This window comes from Acartia tonsa, chromosome 13 (assembly GCF_053477335.1).
Source record: "Acartia tonsa isolate MP-2025a chromosome 13, ASM5347733v1, whole genome shotgun sequence".
NCBI classification, from domain to species: domain Eukaryota; kingdom Metazoa; phylum Arthropoda; class Copepoda; order Calanoida; family Acartiidae; genus Acartia; species Acartia tonsa.
This window is the reverse complement of record NC_137272.1, coordinates 11,381,821-11,406,981: the sequence shown is the minus strand read 5'-3', so window position 1 is coordinate 11,406,981 and position 25,161 is coordinate 11,381,821. Positions and strand designations below refer to the sequence as shown.

At 38.7% G+C, this 25,161-nt stretch overlaps 1 protein-coding gene across 1 annotated transcript in view; it reads left to right on the top strand.

Moving 5' to 3' along the window:
* The window catches only part of LOC145303807 (uncharacterized), a 105,372-nt gene that overhangs the window by 59,133 nt on the left and 21,078 nt on the right, over window positions 1-25,161 (top strand). Inside the window, exons 18-23 of the mRNA XM_080145427.1 lie at window positions 4,035-4,141; window positions 6,420-6,497; window positions 8,204-8,275; window positions 19,198-19,234; window positions 19,346-19,398; window positions 21,554-21,651. Coding sequence (XP_080001553.1) covers window positions 4,035-4,141; window positions 6,420-6,497; window positions 8,204-8,275; window positions 19,198-19,234; window positions 19,346-19,398; window positions 21,554-21,651 — 445 coding nt within the window. The remainder of the gene's footprint in view (window positions 1-4,034; window positions 4,142-6,419; window positions 6,498-8,203; window positions 8,276-19,197; window positions 19,235-19,345; window positions 19,399-21,553; window positions 21,652-25,161) is intronic.

The window sequence follows — 25,161 nt, the reverse complement described above, 5'->3', positions numbered from 1 at the left end:
TGTAGGGGCTTTGCCCCAAGAGGTTTTATCAAACTAATTTTTTTGTGTTTTTGATTTTAAAGTAAAATAACAAAAATATTTTTTTATTGAGGGGGGGGGGGTATTTTTTATTTATTTTGGGGGTTAGGGGTGTCCCACCTCCCAAGAAAATAGTTAAAAACCTTCCCGGGACCATTGAGAAGCTACCCTGTAAAGACAAACAAACAGACAAACAAACAGACAGACATCGTTCTACTTTGTATTATAGACTAGCGGCTTCGCCCCTAGCCTCTAGGGGCTTTGCCCAAGAGGTGATAAAAAAAAATTTTTGGCGAAATTCGTAAAAGGACCAAGGAAATCTTCTGCATAAAAAAAAGGAGCTAGGAAATCTTCTGCATAAAAAAAAGGAGCTAGGAAATCTTCTGCAAAAAAAAAATAAAGAGGACCAAGGAAATCTTCTGCAAAAAAAAAAAAACTGGGGGGGGGGGAATTTTCATTTTTTGGGGGGTGGGGGTGTCCCACCCCCCAAGAAAATAGCTTAAAACCACCACAGGACCGATAGGTATATACCCTGAAGAGAAGAATCCAATCGGTTCAGTGGTTACCGAGATCTTAAGCTTCAGACGGACGGACAGACGGACGGACAGACGGACGGACAGACGGACGGACAGACATCAAGCTACTTTGTATTATAGATATGTTTTTTGTTTGTTTGTAGAATAAGATATATAAATTGGTTAGCCATGAAGATGTTTGAAATAAAAATAAACGTTTACCAGGCAGATTTTGAGTAACGCCCAAAAATGTCTAATTTGTGTAGGTAAAAGTCCCTATATCAGTCTTGATATTTTTTAAATTACGTGGTAGAAAATTTAAATTTATGCTCTATAAATATAGTTTAAACCATTAAACAGGAAAATGTATGTGGTTTACTAAATTCAAGTTCAAATGCATTTCGTGCAACTACCTCTTTTATTAAGTACCAAAAATGCATACCAGGGAGGGAGAGGATGATGGAATGTAAAATACACTAGTACCTAAAGTTTTATAACATCATTATCTATTTCTTGGCTCAAAAATTTTGATTAATTTTAATATATCTTGATTTATTGGTTTAAAATAACAGTGTGCAAACTTTTCAACAATAATTTTGATATACAGGAAGGGTTATTTTGTTTATAATTTAGGGCTTAACCATGAATTTATCGTCGACTATCTTATCCCCTAAGATCCATCGATAATTTGATATTGTAAAATATTTGCGAATTTAATCAAGGATGAAGCGTCTATAAAATATTGGCTAATTCTCTCGAAGTTCTAGAGAACATACACCCCCCCTCCCCCTCCAAATTTCCCAGATGGCCCACTGTCGAATTAAGGAAAAATGCGCATTTTTTTTGTACCAATCTTATTGATATATATATGTAAGCTAAAATATTTTAAATTTGAATTTTACAAAATTCAATAACACTGTTCTGTTTTGATAAAAAGTTTTGAATTTACAAATTTAGAATGTATAAATATTTCAATATATTTTAACTTTTTAAAAGCAAAGTTTTTTTTCTACATTTAAGGTCGATCTGTCCGTCTGTAAATGCTTTTTTATATTGATTTTTTACTTTTTTAGTTATACTAGTAAGTAGCTTGCTAAAATTAAATAATAAAGCACAATATTATAAGCAAAGCATCTCTATAAGCAAGTTTTGAATTTAGCAACTTGTATTTTAGGAATTGTACGACAGATTTTAATTTTAAATATTAAAATTATTGCCCTCTGTGATTGTCAAAATTAACTTAGGGGGGGGGGGGGGTACTACACCATCCTATACTCCTCTCCTGGACATATTTGGTTTTGAGCTTCGCTCATATGCATGTTTACACCCTTGTTTCCTGTAATATTTTGTACAAACATTTTATACATTTTACAAAAGTAGTTTTTAAAAACAAGAACATGTGTGTACATAAGCGAAGTAGTTTTGGAATCATAGAGTTCCAAACTCATTTAAAGCATAACTACATTCATAGCAAAGCTACACCACAAGTGATTCTTTTGTTGTTTTGTAGATTGAAATTCTTCATCGCCATTAAACCCAGTAATAGTGTCTGACTGATTATGACGTCAAGAAAAATATTAGCCAATGAGAGGCCATTATTGACCAATGGTAAAATTTATAGTGGCCTCTCATTGGCTAATTATTTTTTTTTACGTCATAATCAGTCCGACACTTTTACTGGGTTCTCGCCATTTCTTTGCTTTGCTTTTTCGCTATCCCGCTCTCACTCTCTTCGTCTCTTTTTCTCTCTCCGTCACCCTCTCTCTCTCTTTCTTTCTCCCTCTATGTCTGCCACTTCTTTTTTCTTTCTCTCTATCTTTCTCTAATTCTTTCTGTCCGATTCTTTTTCTAATTTTTTATCTCAACGACTCTATCTCTCTCTTTTTTTTTCTCTCACTCTATTTCTCCCTCTCTTTCTCTCTCTCTCTCTCTCTCTCTCTACTCTCTCTCTCTCTCTCTCTCTCTCTCTCTCTCTCTCTTCTCTCTCTCTCTTTCTTTCTCTCTCTCTCTCCTCATTTCCTTATGTTTCGCTTATGGTTCCAAAAAGCTTTATAAATCGTCCTGTTAAAAAATCACTCCCTTTTTTCTATAATCCTTTTTTTGTGTGCAAAACTCTGTTGTTTGTTAACTTTTATTTTTTTAGAAGAACACAAAATCGATGGGTAATTCACCACACTTAAAGACAGTCATCCTAGTAAAAGCCAATCAAAGACTTAACCAAACTTTGAATATCAAATCTAAATATACTAAAAACAACTAGTATATAAAGAGTTGCTTCACAGCTAGAAAGAATTATTTGTTTAGTTTAACAAGATTGATGCATGTAAGTGCATCTAAAACTTTTTACATTTATTTTTATATATCAATTTTGGAGGGAAAATATTACAAGTTTAACTTTTATCAGTGATAGGACAATAGAGGATGAAATAAAAATCGTCCCCAATTGTAAAAAAACATATTTATGCTTTCTGTAGATTAAAGTTATTTGTTTCAAAATTTTAAAACTATTAGTTTTGGACCAACCAAATTAAATTTAATAAGTTTTGAGCAAACGAATAGGATTATTTGGTTATAATACTTTAATCACCAGTGTAACTAAAGGGTGAGCAAAAAAATGCGTAGATTTTTAAAATTCAAATTGCGCGGCTTGTGTTAATAGTAGAAAAATGTTACGCATGCCATTAGAACCGATAAGAAGTCTAGTTTTTGGAAATATAAGAACGATTCCTCTGCTACGTATAGTTAGGGAGCTACGTGTTAAAATGTCCCAACTGACTTAAAACTTGACTTGCAAGTATATTAGTAAATGTTAGACAATAATTCTTGCAAAAAGAGGTGCGTACATTTTTGAAATTCAAATTGCGTGGCTTGTGTTAATGGTAGAAAAATGTTACGCATACCGTCAGAACCGCTATGAACTGAATATTTTGGAAATATTAGAACGGTTCCTGTGCTACAAATAATCTAGAAGCTAGATGGTAAAATGTCCCAAAATTTACTCGCAAGTGAAGTTTTAAGTCAGTTGGGACATTTTAACATGTAGCTCCCTAACTATACGTAGCAGAGGAATCGTTCTTATATTTTCAAAAAATAGACTTCTTTTCGGTTCTAATGGTATGCGTAACATTTTTCTACTATTAACACAAGCCGCGCAATTTGAATTTTAAAAATCTACGCATTTTTTTTTGCTCACCCTTTAACTGTCTAATATGCACTTCTTGTGCTACATCGTGTATAAAACCCCCTCTTGAAAGTTTAAAATTGATGAAAATAAGCAAGACAACAAATATAAAATATGGCATTTTACATTAATTAATTTGGTATATTAATGTCAGTTTGACCTTACCAAAGACTGTAACATCATTCATCCTTGAAAATTCAACTTTTTTCAACCCTAGCCTCTAGGTTAGGGCTGAAAGACAGTTTGGAAAGAATAATTTTTCTATTAAATCTTAGGAGGACAACCCCGCTCCTTGTTTATAACTAATTTAAAAATTGTAGAGAGGACAGGGAATTGTACAATCGAGGCTATACCTGACTGGATGGGGGATGCCGCTAAGATGCAGGGCAGGCCTCTCAGGTTGAAGCTAGCATCTGAACTTCTACAGGTAAAGTGCCATCATTTCTATGTAAATCTGGACGCATATTTCAGAGTAGAATTGATATAGCTGTGTGTTTTTCCCTGTGAAAATGGGGATAGATGTCAAAGCCTACCTATTCTATTAACCTCATAGTAGAGGGAACGAGAAAGGGAAGGGGGAAAGAAACCCCCTTGAAAAGAGATGGGGTCTAAGGTATTTCCTGACGTCAATGAAATAGGTAGGCCAAAAGCAGTGACATCTATTTCCATTTTCCTAGGGCACTAAACACAGCTATGAATTGCTAGTTTCTTCAATATGCAATCCTATATCCTAAAGAAGGTTTAAAACTATAAAATTATTTTTACTATTTCTTTTTAAACTAAAACTGAAAGTGCAGGGTCGACTTAAAATATTGGTGGTGTAAATTAATTAATCGTCCATTGTCTTGTCCCTTGAGATCCCTGGTTCTATATATTTAACTAGCGGCTACGCCCCTAAAGGCCTCTAGTGGCACTTTGAATGTTTTTTTTTTATTTCAAATATCTAGTTAGAGAAATAATTGGTTTATGTTTTGTTGAAGTATCTTTTTTGGGAAAGGTAATTTTTTTCTAGGAGCGATTTCTCTTGGGAGGGTGGTGGTACCCTCCCCCAAAATAGTTATAAATCTTCCAGGGACCTATGAAAAGCTACCCTGTTCAGCGGTTAGCGAGATCCTTTGGTACAGACACACAAACAAACATCCTGTTACTTTATTATAAGGATTTAATAGTGGAATAAACATGAAGCCATTATGAAATGAGATGCAAGAATAAACTGCCAAACTGGTTTTAATTAAATTAAATGACAATATTTTTAGTAGCGAAGCAACTCAAAATAATATTTGTCTGAACGTCCGTATAAATATATAGATTCTTGAAAATCATAAATTGCGCAAAATTAAATGTCATATGTAATTATTAACTGACAAAATATGTATAATAGCTCATTTGTCTTCAATAAATCTACTTTAAGTTTATCCTTTTCTCTACTTTTATTGTAAACTGTGTTTTTCTAGAAGAGGAATCAGTTAGGGAGTTAGATAGGGGGGAGGAAATTTGTCTTTATGGGTTATTTCCCATGGGAGGGTAGAGTTAATTTCCTCAAAAACAGTTAAAAACCTTCCCTTGACCTATAAGAAGTTTTTTTTAAAGGAAACCCATATAAGTTCAGCGGTTAGCAAGATCCTTCGTTACACATAGACAAATAGATACACATACTTCCTGTTACTTTAAGTTAGGGAATAAAAATAGTGTCTGTTTGACATAGCTGCGCTACTTATGAATGTTATTGTTCTTGTTATAATGTGTCCACCTTGATATCTGTGCATTTATCTGTACATGTGTTAGGATAGAAGTGGGGTGGCATTTTCATGGTGCATGGATTCGGGTATATAAATTTATCGCTTCGTATTACTGACAGCCTTCCTCAGATATTAAATAAAAATAATAAGATTAAAACCCGTCTTGGTAGACGAAGGCCCGTGCTAATAAACTGGTTTTAACTTTATGATTTTTATTTTAATATTCGATGGAAATTGTCTGTAATACGATACTACACATGATTTTGATAAGAACCGGTACTAATCCAGCGGATATTATTCGGTTTCGAAGCCATACTGAAGAGCCTATTTGCCTATGATTATCAAATATTTTACTCTTCATGGCTTCATACATTAATAAATAGCAGGTAAGAAAATCGGTTTTTATCTACGTTACGGAATGACTGATTGCCGAACGGACAGACAAAGTGAATAATGGAGTAGATTCTGAAAGTGCAGTAGAGTATTTAATCCTTTTTAATTACCTACTTGTATCTTTCTACGTAGATTCTTAGCGTTTTTTGTATTCTGTTGCTTAGAACCTAAAGTATATAAAAATCTATTTGAAGGGAGGTTCTATAATATTAAAAAGCATCCATTAATCCTGATGTTTGCACATATATATGCATGGATAGATATACTATGTATACATAATACATAGATATGCATTAAGCCTTTGGCTTTAATTTAATCATTTTAGAGTTATTAAAAAGACACTCTAGTATTATGATTGTTAAATTTAGCATTTTTAAAAATCTAAAAAATACTAAATATAAAAAGGTTTTGTGCTTAACAGATTAAATCTTTATTTGCCCATCCCCTGCCTTAAGGTCCTAACAGTGCATGAAAAAAATTTAAGCAGCAGTAAAAAAAATAGACATACAGACAGGCAGACAGACAAGCATCATGTCACTTTCATAAATCAATTTATCATTGAAAATATATTAGGTTGACCCCTCTGAGTTTGTTTACTCTGGAAGAAGGCTGGTCCGAGGAATAACAGCTGATGTATGGACTGCTGAAAGGGTAAGTAATGGTTGATCCAAAAAATAACAGCTGATGTATGGACTGACGAAAGGGTAAGTAATGCTCGATTCGAGGAATAACAGCTGATGTATGGATTGCTGAAAGGGTAAGTAATGCTTGGTCCAAAGAATAACAGCTGATGTATGGACTGCAGAAAGGGTAAAAAATGCTCGGTTAGAGGAATATCAGCTGATGTATGGACTGCTGAAAGGGTAAGTAATGCTTGGTCTGAGGAATAACAGCTGATGTATGGACTGCTGAAAGGGTAAGTAATGGTTGGTCCGAGGAATATGAGCTGACGTATGGACAGTAGGTGGGTACGTAATGCTCGGTCAGAGGAATAACAGCTGATGCATGGACTGCAGAAAGGGTAAATAATGCTTGGTCAGAGGAATATCAGCTGATGTATGGACTGCAGAAATAGTAAGTAATGCTTGTTCCGAGGAATAACAGCTGATGTATGAACAGCAGAAAGGGTAAGTAATGCTCGATCCGAGGAATAACAGGTGATGTATGGATAGCAGAAAGGGTAAGTAATGCTCGGTCCGAGGAATAACAGCTGATGTATGGATAACAGTAAGGGTAAGTAATGCTCGATCTGAGGAATAACAGCTGATGTATGAATAGCAGAAAGGGTAAATAATGCTCAGTCCAACGAATAACAGCTGATGTATGGACTGCAGAAAAGGTAAATAATGCTTGGTCAGAGGAATATCAGCTGATGTATGGACTGCAGAAAGGGGAAGTAATGCTCGGTCCAAGGAATAGCTGCTAATGTATGGACTGCAGAAAGGGTAAGTAATTGGTGGCCCGAAGAATAACAGCTGATGTATGGATAGCAGAAAGGGTAAGTAATGCTCAGTCAGAGGAATAACAGCTGATGTATGGACTGCAGAAAGGGTAAGTAATGGGTGATCCAAGGAATATCAGTTGACGCATGGACAGTAGAAAGGGTACGTAATGCTCGGTCAGATGCAGCTTATACCAATAACGAAATTAATTCGTAAAAAAATCACGAAACCTATACGTGTTTTTCAGCTGTCGTTGGGGGCAATACATCGTAAAATTGACGACCTCTCCATTTGCCCCCCAAATATTATTTTAGCTTTTTTTCGCTTGTTGGTTATACCTTATACCTGGGTCAGATGAATAACAGCTGATGTATGGACTATAGAAAGGGTAAATGATGCTCGGTCAGAAGAATATCAGCTGATGTATGTACTGCAGAAAGGGTAAGTAATTCTCGGTCCGAGGAATAACAGCTGATGTATGGACTGCAGAAAGGGTAAGCAATTGGTGGTTCGAAGAATATCAGCTGATGTATGGACAGCAGAAAGGGTAAGTAATGGTTGGTCCGAGGAATAACAGTTGATGTATGGACTGCAGAAAGGGTAAGTAATGGTTGGTACGAAGAATAGCAGCTGATGTATGGACAGCAGAAAGGGTAAGTAATTCTTGGTCCGAGGAATATCAGCTGACGTATGGAATACAGAACGGTTAAATTTAATAGCATTTACTAAAGTAGTATAAGACTTATAATGAACCAAAATTAAAATTAACCTTTGTATCCAATATTGATCGGGAGAGGGAAATAACATAGCCTAAAACCATCCCAAGACATCTTTCCAAAATAAGGCTCAAACTCGTTTTAGAGTTTAGAGAGAACAGTATTGAAGTGCCGCTACTTTACAACTAATCATTTATAGATTGGAGAAACCGAAGCTGATGAATATTCTACTATTGAGCTATATTTTTCTACGCCAGAATGGAAGGTTCAGGTAAAAAAAACTATACTGGTAACAATTCTTCTTCAGAAAATCTTTATCTAATTACATAGTTGGCGCAAAACCTTTGGGTGCTTTTTTAGAGATTGATCTACAGAAGGTGTAATTTGTTCATCATAATTAGAGATGTATTTTAAATTTATTGTCCATTGGCTTATTCATTGAGATTCAAGGATCTAAAGGGATAAGACAATCGCCGATAAATTGATGTACATACATTCCCTATGCTGATTCACAAAATTACCCCTTCTGTAGATTAAAATTAGTGGTTGAAATATTTGAACACTTCACCTAATAAAACAAACAATAAAAATTTACTAAAGCCCTTAAAGTTGTAAAGCCAACCAATAAGAAAACATTGTTATAAAACATTGGGGACTAGTTTAATAAACAGCCCATTGTCCCCCCTCTCTCTCTGATTAAGATTATTATTTTTATTCTACAGTCACTATATTCCTGTAAAAGATCTAATGAAATCTTGATGAATACTTTATAAATTTTTACACAAACGAATATTATTAAACTTCTCTCTCAGCTACTGGGAACTCTTTGCTATTCTATAAGTGTGTGTGTCTGTATGTCTGTATGTCCTTCTTCAATGCTAAGGTCATCTGAGACCTTTAACATAAACAATTCATTCTGGCTACTCTAACAAGAACTTGTTCAAAACTCCATTTTTCTCAGTAAATGTGTGTTAAACGGGATATGAAGAGCCAAATGCGATTTAGGAAAAAGTAAATCACATCTCTAGCACTAGTAATATTTAGGTTTTTTTAGCCCAAAAGTCGAATAAACTGGAAATTCGACCTGATATCAATTATTTATACCTATATAGAGGGTCCCACGTCTTTCTTTAAATCATAAGTGCATAGCCTAAAAAACAAACTGCATTCGAACTTGAGTATATTTTTTTGGAAAAAGCTGTAAATTAATGTTTTTAACCTAAGTAATTTATAAAATAAAATCCACTAGTCAAAAAATTAAAAATCCGGGAAGCTTATTAATAATAAAATTCATTCTTAGTGTGGTTGTTTCATTAATATCAAACATGTCATAATTTGCAACAGATCATTTAAAAGCTCAAAAAATAATTTGTGTAACTTATGGAAGAAAAGACAAGAATTGCCAAGATAAAGTGAAAATTAATCTTGTAAAATCTGGTGCAAAGGAAGGCATGTATGTTAAAAATCTGAAGGAACCAACCTGTCTTTGTAACTCTTGTAAAACATTTTTACAATTTTGAATTCTAAATTTGAAGTGATGTGTTTATTAAAAGTAAAACTTTTCAATTATTAGGGTCGGTCCTTCCAGAGCTTTTTTCCGTTAATTTAGAAATGTTAGAATTGTCTTATCGATTTCAAACTTTCCATGATGATTCCTGTAGTAGTTTAGCTTTAGTAGTTATAATTTAGAAGACGTAGCAACTGTATTATTGTTACCAGAATGTCCGTACGTCCAGTTTTTCAACAAATTTACTCCAATTGTGTTTCAACTTTAGACATTTACATATATTATGGGTATTCTATAAGTGTTAATGTTTGTTTGTCCTAGTGACCTATTCCATTATGAGGATCTGAATTGCTATTATAATTTAGTTGAAATCTTCATACTTTGAAATTTATTTTAAATTTTGAATGGCATAGTTAATTAAATGTATTTCTATACAAAAAACAAATACCTATTATTGTTGATTTAAAAGAACATCATAGAAAATAAATGAATAAAAATTGTAGAAATGATGTTAGATCTTTAGAAAATAGAGGGTTTTATTAGGTATAAAATATTAAAATATGAAAAAAAATTAGGCTATGTGTGGTATCCGCCGAGGATAAATGGCAGACACCGGAGTTCAATTAGATTACGGCAGTGTGACAGACGTGGACACCTTACTATAGAGAAGCTACGCTTCTCTAGCATTCACTAGATAATGATCAACATCTATTTCAGTTGTCACTTTATTGAAGGTTTAAAAGATACTAAAGCTATATACAACAAACAATAATTACATGGATAGGAATAAATAATCATAACATAAAAGCATCATAATACATATACAATGGTCAGTTTGGGCAATAATGATCCCCCATCCCTGAAAAGGGTGGGGGGAGAATTAAGAATACAGTTAACCATAATAAACATGACAGATTCAATCATTAATTGTAAGCATAGGGAGGGGGTCACTAGACCCCTTCCCCAGGACTCGGGGGAGGGCCATTGACCCTCCACCGAACCCTAGATCAGGGGTGCCATAGGCATGGCTCACGGTTGCCGAATACCACAACTCTCCCCTCGGAAGGCTGGGAGATGATTTCCCTACCAGACTTCCGACAGTGGTTGAGGCCTTCGGTCCGCTCCTTAGGGCTAAGATATATATACAACGATAATGATTCAATGGAATCCTAGTGGTGAGTGTCTTCTTAGGGTTGATGGGCTCCCAATGTGGGATAGAAGGCAGAGGCTGGCTTGGGTTGGACACGTTGGTCAGCGCCGGCAGGTATCAGGTTTGCTGGTGGCACAGTTGTTGCTGGAACGGTCAGCAGTGGGGCCTGCTGGTTGTTGTTGGCAGCGGCTGGGGCGCTGGCTGCCAGGTTGATCGTCTGAGCAGCGGCCTGTCCTCCTGAGGGGCCGCGGGGTCTGCCAGAGGGCGGTCCTGGCCTACCTGGGCGGTCATGCCCGCTGTCAGTTGATTTCATAGACACCATTTCCTCGGCTGCTTCCCTGCCGATGGGAATGGCATCCCAGTCCACTGAAAAGTCCCGGGACTTGGCATGGTTGAGCCTGGCTCTAGCCAGCGCTTTCCTATACAAAGCTGGATGGTACAGGAACACTTGTGATATCGCATTCAGGGCTGCCCGGACTCCTCCTTGTGCTGCTGCCAGGGAAATGATGGTTAGGTCCCCCAGCAGTTTGAGGATCAACAACAGCAAACACAGTATGGCTGCGCCATCTCCCCACTCGTGGATGGCTTGTCTAAATCCAGCCCAGACATCCAGGGCTGCCTCTCCTTCCTCCGCCAGTCGGTCAATGTTGTAGGACACTATTCCATTGTCTCCTGTGGCCGAACAGCTGCCTTGCTGAACGCAGGAGCCATAGGATAGGCCGGTCAGCATGGCACTCTTGTATGCTGGGAACGCCAGCAGTTGTTGCCAGTCGTTCAACTCAGCCTGCGAATACAAGCCACCTGAACTGAAGTCATCTAGGGGCTCGGTCAACAATTGCTTAGGCGTATCCAGCGGGGGTGGCCTTTTCTTGGGAGCGGGGGTTAACTCTATCCAGCCTTCCTCCGCGTGCACAGTCAGGGGGTAGGTGGAGGAGCAGGGAATCTTGGTGGCGTGTTCACTATATACCCGTGTCACAGCGTCTACAAAACCTGTGGGCTCTACTGGCACTTTGTCCCAACACTCCTTGTGTTCGCGGACAACGTATTTATGGCGTTGGCAAGTCAGCTGCAGCAGGATGTCTCCCCTCAGTACCGAGAACGTGCTCCCCTGGACACGCACCGGGTGGGCCGGGTCTAGTTGCTGGAGCTTCCAGCAGTTGGCCGCTACTTCTTCTGCTGCGGTGCTTTTCATGCGCGTTTCCAGGGTAAACCCAATATAACCTGCATGTATTTGGGCTTGAAGGGGAACGTCAACATCCCTGGCCGACACTCTGGGCAGCGCAGCCGCGGCTGGGTCAGCTGCCACGAACAACGCTGGATGGTTTGTGGCATGGGCCTCGAAGTCGCAGTTCACAATCGAGGTGGGGTTGGTCATGTTGATGAAAAACTGGGCCTGATGGTCAACCAGATATGCATCCATCACCAGGCTGGGCTGGAGGCTGCGGATCAGCCTCAAGGGGCAATCTCTTCCCAGGTGGTCCCACACGTAGGTTGCTTCCCAAGTGATGCAGGACAGCTCAGAATGGGGACACTCTAGGGTCAGGTGGTCAGACTGGGACTCCACCCGTCCATCCTCCACCACATAGGTCTCCTCCTTGACCAGCAGCCGTCGCTCCTGGAGCACTAATTCGTTGCGGTATAGCTGGCCCTCAAAGTGGACGTCCTCCCCTTCACAACCCACCCCCTCGGGGCTGTTGACGAGGGCGCCCACCATATCGATGGTGAAGAACAAGGGATGGTTCAGCTGGAACGTCAGTGGCTGGGTCTTGCCTGGCAACGTGTAGACTCGGTTCCTGGCCAGGTCTCGGCACGCTTCTGGGTCTATCTTGGTTGGCCTCATGAGGGTGGGGACCGAGGTCACCTTGAGGTGACCCCATACTCCACACCTGAATGTCCACTGGGACACGGTGAGTTGACAACTGTACCCGGTGGTTTCCCTCACCTTGACTTGCTGCAGGACGTGTACTTCATGGCCCAGGGGCACCTCCTGGTGTAGGGGCTCCGTGTTACACATCTTTTCTTTATTGTAGGATGTGACATGGGTGGGGTTGGCACAGTCCCATCCCACCAGGACGTAGCTGGTTGTAGGCCACACGGCTGCCAGCAGGAGGCCCCACAGGACCATCCACCAATGGGAGAGGCTTCCAGGCAACCATCTTCCTCGTACACGCGGCTGGGGATCTTCAGCTCTGGTCACGGCTGCTTCTTGGGACTGGACACGGCTGGGCTGCTCCTGGCTAGATACAAGTTTCCATTGAGCGTTATCTGTATGCGGCCGGGGCACCCCGATACCCTCCCCAATGACAGACTGGCAAGCGACTGGCACTTGCCTGGGTGTCGGCTCCCCTAGCCCCAAGTGCTCCCTTCCCTTGTCCAAAGCATGCCCAGTGGCATGGGGCTGAAGTGCATGTGGCACAGGCTCGCCCTTACTCACTTCCCTCCCCTGCCCTAGGAACTCAGGTGCATGTGGCACAGGCAAGTCCTTATTTTCCCAAATTTCAATCTCCCCAGCCTCTGGTGCAGGGGGCACAGGCAAGGCTGGGTTTCTACAATATCTTGGATACAACACATTTAACAAATTCAACTTATCCTGATGTTGAGCAGCTGGGTTCCCTTGGCTGGCAGGGGGCTCTGGATGGCATGTAGCTGGGCTCTCCCTGCAGGCTGGTGGCGCTGGCTGACTGGGGGTGACGGGTGTCACCCCTTCCTCTGGGACCGCTGGCTCGTTCCAGGACTCAGGTCTCTCGGTGGCGGCGACGGTTGTCGCCCCAGACATCAGGTTGGAGGCTGGCTCGTTCCAGGATCCAGGTATCTCGGTGGCGGCGACGGTTGTCGCCCCAGGCACCAGGTGGGAGGCGCTGGATAGCACCCCCCCATCATCCCAGGTGGCGACGCCGGGTGGCGTCCCATACATTGATGCAGAGGCGCTGGCTAGCACCTCCTGCCTCTCTCGTTCGGCGGCTGCCAGGGCCTCCCCGTACACCGTCTCAGGGACGCTGGGCAGCGCCCCTCCACTCTTGCTGGGTAGGCTCAGGCGGGCAGGTTCCATCATGTTGAGGCTAAAATGCTGGGGCCTCAGAATCTCTGGCTCGGCGACATTGTTGGGTTGTATCAGCTCTGGCCCCAGATGGTTGAGGCTGAAGCCTAGGCCAACCCGGTTGGGTTCAGCCGCGCCGCCCAGTACGTTGATCCTAGCTGGGACAGTCCCAAACTGCGGCATCCCATCGGCTCGGTCCACAGCTTTGGGCACGGCTGCTTGCTGCGGGGGTGCTGGGGGCGCGCCCCCTTCCATGTGGGCCACTCTGCTGGGCTTCCCTGGAGGGGCGCCCTTATCGGCGGTGCGCCTGCGGCTGGCTACCTGGGCCCAGTCAGCCCTACAGTCGGCCGCCGTGTGACCGTCATAGTGACAACGCTCACACTTGGCAGAACGGTCACGGCGTGGCTGGGTACGTCTCTCCTCTAGGCTGACTTCCACAGGCGTTGGGCAGTCTCGAGCTCGGTGGCCTCTCCCCTGGCAGCGGAAGCAGCGTCCTGGAACCTTGTCATCTGGAGCGACCTTCCCCATCTGGTGGAGACCCGGAGCCAAGGCGCCAATCTCCATTGGCTCCGAATCATCATACTGGGGCAACTGGATGCTGGCGGATCCAGTCAGCCCGTCGGTAGAGTCCACTAGGCACACACCTTCCTTCAGTTGCTTTGTGATCATGGTGACGGTAAACATGGCCTTAGGAGTGTACTCAGGTACACTCGTAATTTCATGACCCATCATGATGCGTTTTACATTGGCGTTACGAATTCCACGATTTAATTCGTCCACCAACAACTCAAGATCCTCATGGCTATAGGCGTCCCGATACAGGGCACATTTAGTGGATATGTACGCCTGTATCGGTTCTGTCGAGTGTTGCTTGTAATCCCTAAACGCTTGTTTAAGCGTTTGGGATTCAAAAGCAGGACGAAATAACATTTCACACTCGGCCTTGACCTGCTCGTAGGTCAAGGCTTGGCCTGCCTCGCCAAACAGATGGGACGCCATTTCCGCCGCTTGCCCTACCAGTGACAGTAGGAGGGCGTTGCGGCGGTTGAGGGAATCATGAGGTGGCACGCGGTAAGCCGCCCATGACATCTCGAGTCTGCGGATATGTGACGACCAGGATTGCTTGGGCGGCCCTCTATACTCCGGCAGATTGCTCAGCATCAGCTTGCGGTACTCGGCTGGGGCCGGTTGAGGGTCATCCTGGAGCCATCCTGGGGCTTGGTCACCTCCTGGGGCTTGCGGCTGGTCCATTGGGTCAACGGTTCAACGGCGGGGCACAAAGTTATACAGTACTAAAATGAATGGTTTGTCACTTGAGGCTATCTAGCCTAACAGCCAACACTGTTTGTATCACTAGGTTGGTAGTTTAGTTGCAAAAATATAACTTAGCTGTACTTATCACTAGTTAGGTGCTGAGGTTGTAGGGTAGGCTGGTAGGGGTAGATAGATGTTGCGGGTCTGAACTGCTGTCAGGAACTGATTGGGTTTTCCTTTATCACACTAGAGCTAGAAGGAGAGAAGCTTGTAATTCTTTATTTGCTAAAAATACCCCTGTTAAATGCTATGGAGTAGCTCCGCTCCGGTGTGTGTGTGTGTGTGTGTGTGTGTGTGCGTGAAATCTCCTGTCCTTGCAACGCGCGTCCGCACCGTCAAATCCGCGCACACGGGGAAAACGCGCTCTCACCCCTCAACTCGCTCTCTCATTGGTCCGCTTCGTCCGTTGAATTTATGATATTTTCCGCACTCTGTTGCGCTACCCGTGAATGGCGCTCTGTGTGTCCGATCGCTAGCCCCACACTACAGACGGACTTAGTCTAGTGTGGGTAGGAAGGGGGAAGCGCGTGAGGGGACGGGGGTAACTCCGTCCGTTTCCCCTGTGAGGGAGGGAGGTAACTGTGTGCTGGTGTAATAGTGCCTTTTCTTCTTAATCCTAGGCTTATCTATTATATCACCCTGATTGTATTTGCCTTCAATGGAGAGGGGCTCCTCCCTTTCCCTTGGAATAAGGGGTGTATTGTTGTTGTGCTGTGGGCTTGAGGTGTTTTGATTGTATATCAGGGTCTTTATTTTATTACATCTAGCTTCTATTTTTGTCCTTATCACAATTGCATAACAGATTTGTTTACCAACTCTGTTCTATTTTTAGCTGTTATCACAATACACAATAAATCCAAGCCTGTTCTATTCTTAGATTTATCACAACACAACAATTTGTTTGCCAAGCTTTGCTCATAAATCTATTGTTTAGCCATCACACCAGGGTGGTAATCCCTGCAATGTAACATAATATCTGTTTTTCTAGATGGGTGGCTGCGTTGTAGCCTCTCAGGATACTTGGAGTTGACGTAGTTTTTCTCTGTTCTGGTGCACTACACTCGTATGTTGGCTCGCAGCTTGCAGCTATGTGGCATGTTTCAGCCTATCGGCGGCAGGGAATGTCCCGTCCTGCTAGCGCCGCTGATCCAAATCCGGCTGATGGCGGCAGGGAATGTCCCGTCCTGCTAGCGCCACTGGTTCGGATCCTGCTATTTCTTGCAGTAAAGTTGGCCTATTTGCAGCCGTTTACACTTATTTGGCTTGTTTCAGCCGGTCCGCAGGCCTGTTTCAGCCCTTTGAGCGCTCAATTCTCCGTTAGATATCGGCGCTGCTCGCGGTTATTCGTCAAATTTCGCTGTCTCGCTTCCACAACTGCCGGATGCAGAGTTAAACTTTGCTGTCCAGGGTGGGTAATTCAGGTTGCTTGCGTCAGTTTTGCCAGATTCACTGCTGGGAGTACCTTAGCCTCAGATGCGCGTCTGCTCTACACTTGTGGTTCGCCGTAATCTCACACAGCTGTCACCAAAAGTTGTGGTATCCGCCGAGGATAAATGGCAGACACCGGAGTTCAATTAGATTACGGCAGTGTGACAGACGTGGACACCTTACTATAGAGAAGCTACGCTTCTCTAGCATTCACTAGATAATGATCAACATCTATTTCAGTTGTCACTTTATTGAAGGTTTAAAAGATACTAAAGCTATATACAACAAACAATAATTACATGGATAGGAATAAATAATCATAACATAAAAGCATCATAATACATATACAATGGTCAGTTTGGGCAATAATGATCCCCCATCCCTGAAAAGGGTGGGGGAGAATTAAGAATACAGTTAACCATAATAAACATGACAGATTCAATCATTAATTGTAAGCATAGGGAGGGGGTCACTAGACCCCTTCCCCAGGACTCGGGGGAGGGCCATTGACCCTCCACCGAACCCTAGATCAGGGGTGCCATAGGCATGGCTCACGGTTGCCGAATACCACATATGCACTTATGATTTAAAGAAAGACGTGGGACCCTCTATTTAGGTATAAATAAATGATATCAGGTCGAATTTCCAGAGTATTCGACTTTTGGGCTAAAAAACCTACATTTCACTAGTGCTAGACGCGCCCTGCAAAAATTGTGTCATAAATGTAGTTATAGTGTCATTATGACGCAAATATATCGATGTTATGTCAGCTATGATAACCTCTTATTAAAGCTATTAGTCGATATAAACCCTTGAAATAGCATATAAAAAAATAGAGTGCAAACATTTTAAACATGGGTAGATTTTAAAGTTTTAATAGCTATTTATCGCATCGTATTATAATTAGCTTTCCTTTAATATACAAATGTACAATTATAAGATTAAAACCATCTTTTTTAGACACGAGATGCGGAAGGCACGAGCTAAAAGGGTTTTAATTTTATTATTGTACAATTTTATATTCGTAGAAAACTGGACATAATACGATACTATACATAGTTTTTCAGTATGGCTGAGAACCGGTTCTAATCCACCGGATATTAATCGGTTTCGAAGCGATACTGGAAATATATAATATTAAAGTTAAGAAAATAGAAAAAAAATTATATAACACTGTATTAGAATATTTTGTAAAGAAATCTGAGATTAATTGACGTACATAAAATATTTAATATCCTTGATGATTATCAAATTTCGATAAAAAAGTTATCTCAGCAAAATGAATATGTTTTTCTTAATTTTATTTTATTAAATTTATGTATGCAAAGCTTTTCTTTATATCATACTAGCGGCTTCGCCCCTAGCCTCTAGGTGCTTTGCCCAAAGAGGTATAATTACATCTATTATTACCTGGAGATCCCCCACTTCACCATTATTTTAAATAATTTTTTTTAAAATGGCGGAGAGATTTTTTGTTTTTTGGGGGGTTTGGGGAGTTGGGGGTGTTCCACCTCCCAAGAAAATAGCCTAAACCACCACAGGACCAGTAGGTATATTCCCTGAAGAGTAGAATCCGATCGGTTCAGTGGTTACCGAGATCCTAAGGGACAGACGGACAGACAGACAGACGGACGGACAGACATCGTTCTACTTTGTATTATAGATTACAAACTAAACAAGTAAGTGAAGTCAACATTGCTACATAAAGCCTCTTAAAGTGTTTATAAAGTATTTTTAATGATTATTATGTGGGCTCTTTTACACCCATATAATCACACTATCAGGTTAAAATTAAGAATAGAATCCCACAACGATTTTTTAAGGCTTCTTGAAAATATTAAAAAGTATATTTGTATGATGTTCAACCTTCACTTTAAATAAAGAAACCCTTTCTTAAAATATTGAAAAACCTAAAAGAAGTTGCATTGTAAGAAGAACTGTTTCGAAACAGCGGTTTGCAAGATTTTAAACTGCTCACACACATAGGACTGACATCCTGTTACTTTAATGTAATGATTTATGAAAGCAAAGCTTTTCTCTAAATCATATTTACAACGTAACCAAGAAAAAATATCAACAATTCCTTTTAAAGTCTTTTAAGTTCATAAAATCAAAAGACAACATATTTTTTTTCATGTATTAATTGCTGTTAGCAGAGGCAAGGAAGGGGGCGTTGCATACAACAATGAAAATAAGGTTTTAACACTCCACCTATTAGACACCAAAATACAATAATCTCTTTTAAAAAAGTATAAAAACAGGGTATGGTATTTTAAAATACTGGATTGTAAATAATTTTGATGCTTAAAAAAGTAATACAATATCATTCTGTAATTGTTATAAACAAAGAAAATATACTGGAAGAGTGACTGTTAAATATTGCTGCCTTACAAACCCTCTAAAGATATTGCCATCCTTGTTAGTTTAAAATTTTTCAAAACATGTTTTGATACGTAAATGTTATTGAAATTTTAATTGATTTTTGAGTCAATAACAAATTTATATCAATACCCTTTGTTAACTTTAATTTCAGTAGCGAAACTATTTTATAACTATGGTATAATTGTTTGTACGTCTGCAAATTTTTTTTTGGCGTATTTTCAATGTCTTTTTTATACATTTCATTAATTATAAATATCATTTATACGCTATTTATGAACATGGTAATTTAAACATGGTAATCGACTCCCACCCCCACACTCAAGTGCCCCTAGAGGCTTCAAGGTGCGAAATCGCTAGTAATAATATTATTTTTAGATGGATGCCATGAACGAGCTCAAGAACATTCCTTTGGGTAAGTTTTTTTCGAGGAGGGGTAATTTTTTGTAACTGAATCTACCCATCTCACAACCAAGCAAAACCGTTTTTTTTTAAAGAAGCACACAATTTAATGTTCCTTATTTAGGTATGACAACATATTATGCAGATAGCAGAACCGCTCCTTACTTCCATACCAAGGTAATATTTAAAATTAAAAATTAAAAAAAAGAATCATGATAATATGTGGTGCTTTCATTAAAATCTATTTCTTGAACATCTTTTAAAACACCTATTTGTGGCTATGTTAGCCCTGCAGAGCTCCCCTTTTAAAAATAAGTTTGTTGGACATTGTATTGAATTATTTAGTTCTTCCCTTTTGAGCTGTCAAAATTTTTTTTATCTGTATTTATTATTTTTTCTATTCATTAATACATTTTAAAAAATTATACAATTACACAATGCATAGTATTAAGTCTAGTTATTTTACCCAATATTTGACTTTTCATATTGGTATTGGACAATATAATAAAAAGTACTTTTACATAATAATAAATGTACAAAAATTTAACACATCAGCAATTATAGGAGTAGATCCGGGTCCAATAAAAAAATACATGGCATTTCCATTCTAATTTACTGAAATTTATTTAGTTTTATAGTCAGAACATCCTATGCCTAGCAACCATAAACCAAGGAATATTATGGTCATAAATAGCGCCGCAACACTATAATCATTAATTTTTATATAAAAGTAATATGATAACTGTCTGTCTATAGCTTTATGTGCTGGCTAGCTGCTGGCTTGATATGGTTCTTCTTTACAGAGGAGCTTCATATATGTCATGGGAAAGTATATAACTATTTTGGAGAAGGGTACCTCCAACATCCCAAGAGTAATTCACTCCTCCAACCAAAAAATAAGATAATATTTAAGTTTTCTTTTTTCCCCTGCATCCCTCCAATGCCCCTAGAGGCCTTTATGGGTGCTAGTAATGGAATATAATAGCTTATTATTAATCTTTCAACAAATATAACTTTTCATGAGCCTTCGTGAATATTTATATTCAATGACGGACTTACTATAGAACAAAAAAATCTAGTTGTTAAGTAGCTGTGCTTCTTCAACAATAATAAATAAAAAAATCCCATAGAAAATTATTTAAAGGAAACACAAAAGAAAAATCTGGGTAATAATTAATATTATTTCTTTGTTTGCCATGTTTGGTAGAATCACTTCAATTTGAAGTTCAATCCCAATACCCTCCCCCTCTTTTATTAGATACTAGCTGCTACCTCCCCAGAGTGGTGACGGAAGAGCATAGCAAATTGTTTGAGAGTGAATTCCTTTGGTAGGATGAGGGTATCTTCCCAAAAAAATAGTTAATTTCTGTACCTATTAGAAGCTTTACTTCAAAGGAGAACCATATCGGTGCAGCGGTTAGCAAGATACTTTTATTTAGACAGACAAACAGTCTGATATTTTTACACACAGAACTTTTTGAAAAGAAGGAATTTTAGTTATTATTTTAGGTTAGGCTAAAGTTTGGATCATAAAATATACGTGGGTGTTTAATCCATTATCAATTTAAAAACTTTTGCTGCTATTTTTTGTTTACTTTCTAATATATCCTTTGTTCTTATATTAAACCAATAAGTTCTAGACAGATAGCAGACAGATTTTACAACGTTTATTTCAATTTTCGTTTGTAAAATATTTTAAAAATTTATAAATGGGCCAAATCCTAAAAAGTTTCTTAGGCTAGCTAAAGACTCAGGAGGGTTCCCTGAAGTCTAAAATATTGTTTTATTTCTTTGTACGGCTTAGTACTTATGAAAGGTAACTTATAAAATCTTATAGGATTTGGTCATATGAAGCAACTGATTAACTAATAATGGCTGGTCTGTCTACTTTTCAGTGATTTTTTGTAAACTGTAAATTAGTGCATGTTCAAAATAATATACAATTATTTACAAAAATCTGTAAAAGTAAATAATAAAAAATCACGAAACTTTATAAATTGAAGTATTTTACGTTGTGGCATACGGACGGACGGACATACTCATTGACATTGACTTCTTCAGATATCCTTAGAGATAAGACAATGGACGATACATTTATACATCTCCAGTATATTATTGGCCGAAAAGTTTGGACACTGATAGTTTGAAATAAACATCAAGGGACTCAAGGTTTTAAGCCAAAATATAATATAACGTATTTATAAAACTATGGGTACCACTAAAACTTATAGTGCAATGTCCACTTTTCTCTGGATTTCTTAAACTTTCTGAATTTTAACACTTTGAAAAACATCTCATCTTTTTATTTAACTCTATTTTTGTTTGTTTTTAGGTTGAGAGTCAATATTTCGAGTTTTCTGGAAGTCAGCCGTCCTGGAAACAGTTTGATATCTCACATTGTCTACCCAGCAGTCAGCGGTTATACCTTAGGTAAGTTAGTCTGTCCGTCTGTCATTATTTAAAGTTAATTTGTTGCATTGATTTGATGTAGTTAGTTTGTTCAATACATTAGAAGGATATTGTTTTAGAATAAAAATGTTTTAAATGGACATACGGAAGTTCTGGTATTAATTATAGAGTTGCCTAACAGTTACAAAAATTATATTGTCAAGTTTGAAGTCGATAGCACTTTATATATGTACAGGGTGCGCCACATATCTAGGGACTTTTTTAAAACGGCCATAGCGTCAAAACTACTTGACCAATCAGGACGTTTGAACCCACTATAAAAAGCTTAGGTAATGACCTTTTAGCACAAAAAAATCTTTGGGCGAAGATAAGCTCGTACTCCGAGCTGGCCGCGCTTATGTTCAACAAGGCAGATTCGAAGTGCGCCGCTGGTATAATCTGGATTCTCAACTAGGGCCCACTAAATCGGATCTCAGCCCATCTGTAGATGAGCTAGAGTTATGCAACTTGCTGGGGATACTGTTAGATACATAAGTAAGACACTAGAAAAGACTACAGATCTTTATCTAAAATGGCTTGGCTTTAGTACTCCGGCAAAGTGAAACATGGCAGATTTAGAGATGTCAAAAACGTCAAAAATCGTGTAAAATCGTGAAAATTTCTCGTTTCTCAACGTCAGAGACCCATATGGAACTTAAAAACTCATTTTAGACTATGAATTGCGCTGAAAACCATAGATGTCTTCCTGCCATTTCCAAAAAGGTATAGAACGTCGTTCTAGCTCAACTGTGGTCCAAATAAGAGCCTCCGTGTATAAGGGTAGCTTGAAAGTTGGGTGAATTTGGATCTTGCGGTTACTCACATTCCCAAGGAAATGGGGCCTCCCAGCAGCCCGATCTTAATTCAATGGACTTTTGGACCTTGGGCTACTTTGAAGTATGCACTAATAGACGTACCCATACCATAAAGACCTCCCTCATTGCAACTATCAAGGAGAACTTCGCCAGCTTGGACAGTTACATTCTGACCTTGGCCTGCCGGCGGTTAAGGTGGCGGGTAGAGGCGGTGATTGATGCTGGCGGCGATTTTATTCAATGATCTAATAGTCATATACCTAATTTGCTCCCCAGTGTTTAAAATTTAATAAAATCTTTAAAATTGACGATTTTATGTTCATTTGTTTACAATTTAGAAAAAGTCCCTAGATATGTGGCGCACCCTGTATATTATATTGGCTTATTATATAAGTCACAGCTTATATCTTATCTTAGATAAGTTGTTTTGTTGTTCTGGCATTATCCTATAATTTGTTGTGTTATCCTATCACCCAATACTATAAATCTACTAAAAGTGTTATTTGTTTATTAGGGGACGTACATCAATTTATAGCGTAATACCCTAATTATTTAATAGCTACGCTACTAAAATAATAAAACAATTCATGTTATTCTTATATTTCAATTGAAAATAAAATGAAATGTTTATCTCTTTCTACAAAGCTAGAAAAAGAAAAATATTATATTTTATGACATGGTTAATATACAATATACATATGAGGTACCCAAAGAATTGCACCATGTTAGATATCATAAATGGACCATAGAATGATAAACAAAATTACCCCTTATGTAGAAACAACAAATTGGTTGAAAAGTTTAAACAGTACTAGTTTGAAACTAAACCAATCAAAATTCAATAAAGTACAAGACACTTTTTTTGAGCAATCGACTATGATACCATTGCTATAAAACTTTGGGTGCAATTATATTTTACAGTATAATGTCAAATCCCTTATTGTTTTAAACTTTAGGATCCAATTTCATTACTTCAACACGACTGTTTCTGTGGATACCCTAATATACATCTGTATAAATTAATGTCGTCCATTAAAAACTTTAACTTTTTTGAACCCATCACCTCCCTGACAACTAGTTGATGCATAACATGTTAAGGTTTAAGGTCCAGTTTCCTTACTACAACATAACTGTTTCTGTGGATACCCTAGTATACATCTGTATATATCATTGTCGCGCATACGACATAACAGCAGTTGGAACTACTTTTAACTATTTTGAACGCATCACCTTTCTGGCAATGAGGGAATGCGTGACGTGTAAGGTTCAGTTTCTTTACTTCAACACGACTGGTTCTGTGGATACCCTTATATACATCTGTATATTAGTGTGGCCCAAATGAAGGTCTAAATCGCTTTTCAATGTGCGTTATGTAAAAATAGGTTATGTATTGTTTGTAGATTTTAGCACAATAATTGATTTTAAGAAAAAATCTATCGCTATCTCGTCAAATGCATATTTATTTTCACCTTCAATTCCCCAAATTATGAAAGCCTAACACCAGATATAAAGTAAAACATCAAATTTTCTGTCTGTTTGTTTACAAACATTGAAATAAAATATTAAAATCACCAGGAATAAACATATCAAGAAAGAAAGTATAAAAATTTATTTATGTACAATTACAATAATTTGGGAAAGCTAATTCATACTGCAAAATTATTGAAGAAAAGTAATTAAAGATAAACCTTACTCTTTATTCCTGGTTTAATAAAAACAATCAAATTATTTTTTGCATTATTAATTTTTTTATTAATATGCTTTTTTTTAAAGTTGAATATGAGAATAAGTATATTACATATTTTTTACCCTCATTTAATTTTTTATTTAACCCATTAGTGCCGAGCGCCACTTTTATGGGCCGATCGAGCTGTAAGTTTCAGGGAAGCTTTATAATGGTCAAAACGGAATTCGTATTTTTTTGTTTTGCTCTAGTGGCGTGCACAGGAAAGTTGCAAAAAAACCCGGTTCGGCTCGGCCATAAATACCAACCAGGTATTAACACCCGTTTTTGGTGCTTTCCCCCAGTTTTAAAACCCGGTTGACCTGTATAAACCCGGTTATTTTGACCAAAAATCGAAAAATGTAATTTTTTAACGCCAAAAGTGAGATGAACACTTTTTAGAACTTTGATACCATCCGTAATTGAAAACTACACAACCTCATGTAATCTAAAGAGCTACAAGTATAATACGAAGAGATTTATTTCAAATTTAGTGTTTCGGCTATAGGTGCCGCTGTTTTCGGGTAAAAAAACCCGTTGCTCGAAGTTTTAAAAGACGCACACTACAAAAAAAGAACATATAAAATTTGGGTGTTACATATCAGAAAACGAGCATAAAACTATTGGGTGACACCTATAGAGATTACTAGGATTAGTAGGGTGGCTCAAACCCTTACTAATGACGTAAACTGTTATTTTTATTGGTTGAAAAGTTAAAACCGGGTAATAAAAACCGAAACCGAGCCGGGTTTTAAAATTTTCGGGTATTTATGGCCAAGCCGAACCGGGTCATAATAGGGCGTAAAAAAACGATAAAAAAATCATATAAAAAATTATAATTTGAATAAAACGAATTCACAAATAGATGTACTTGTCAATAAACATTAGATTTCACAAAAAAAATCAGCGACTTTACTATAAAAACAAAAAAGTTAGAAGGGGTATTTTGAATTT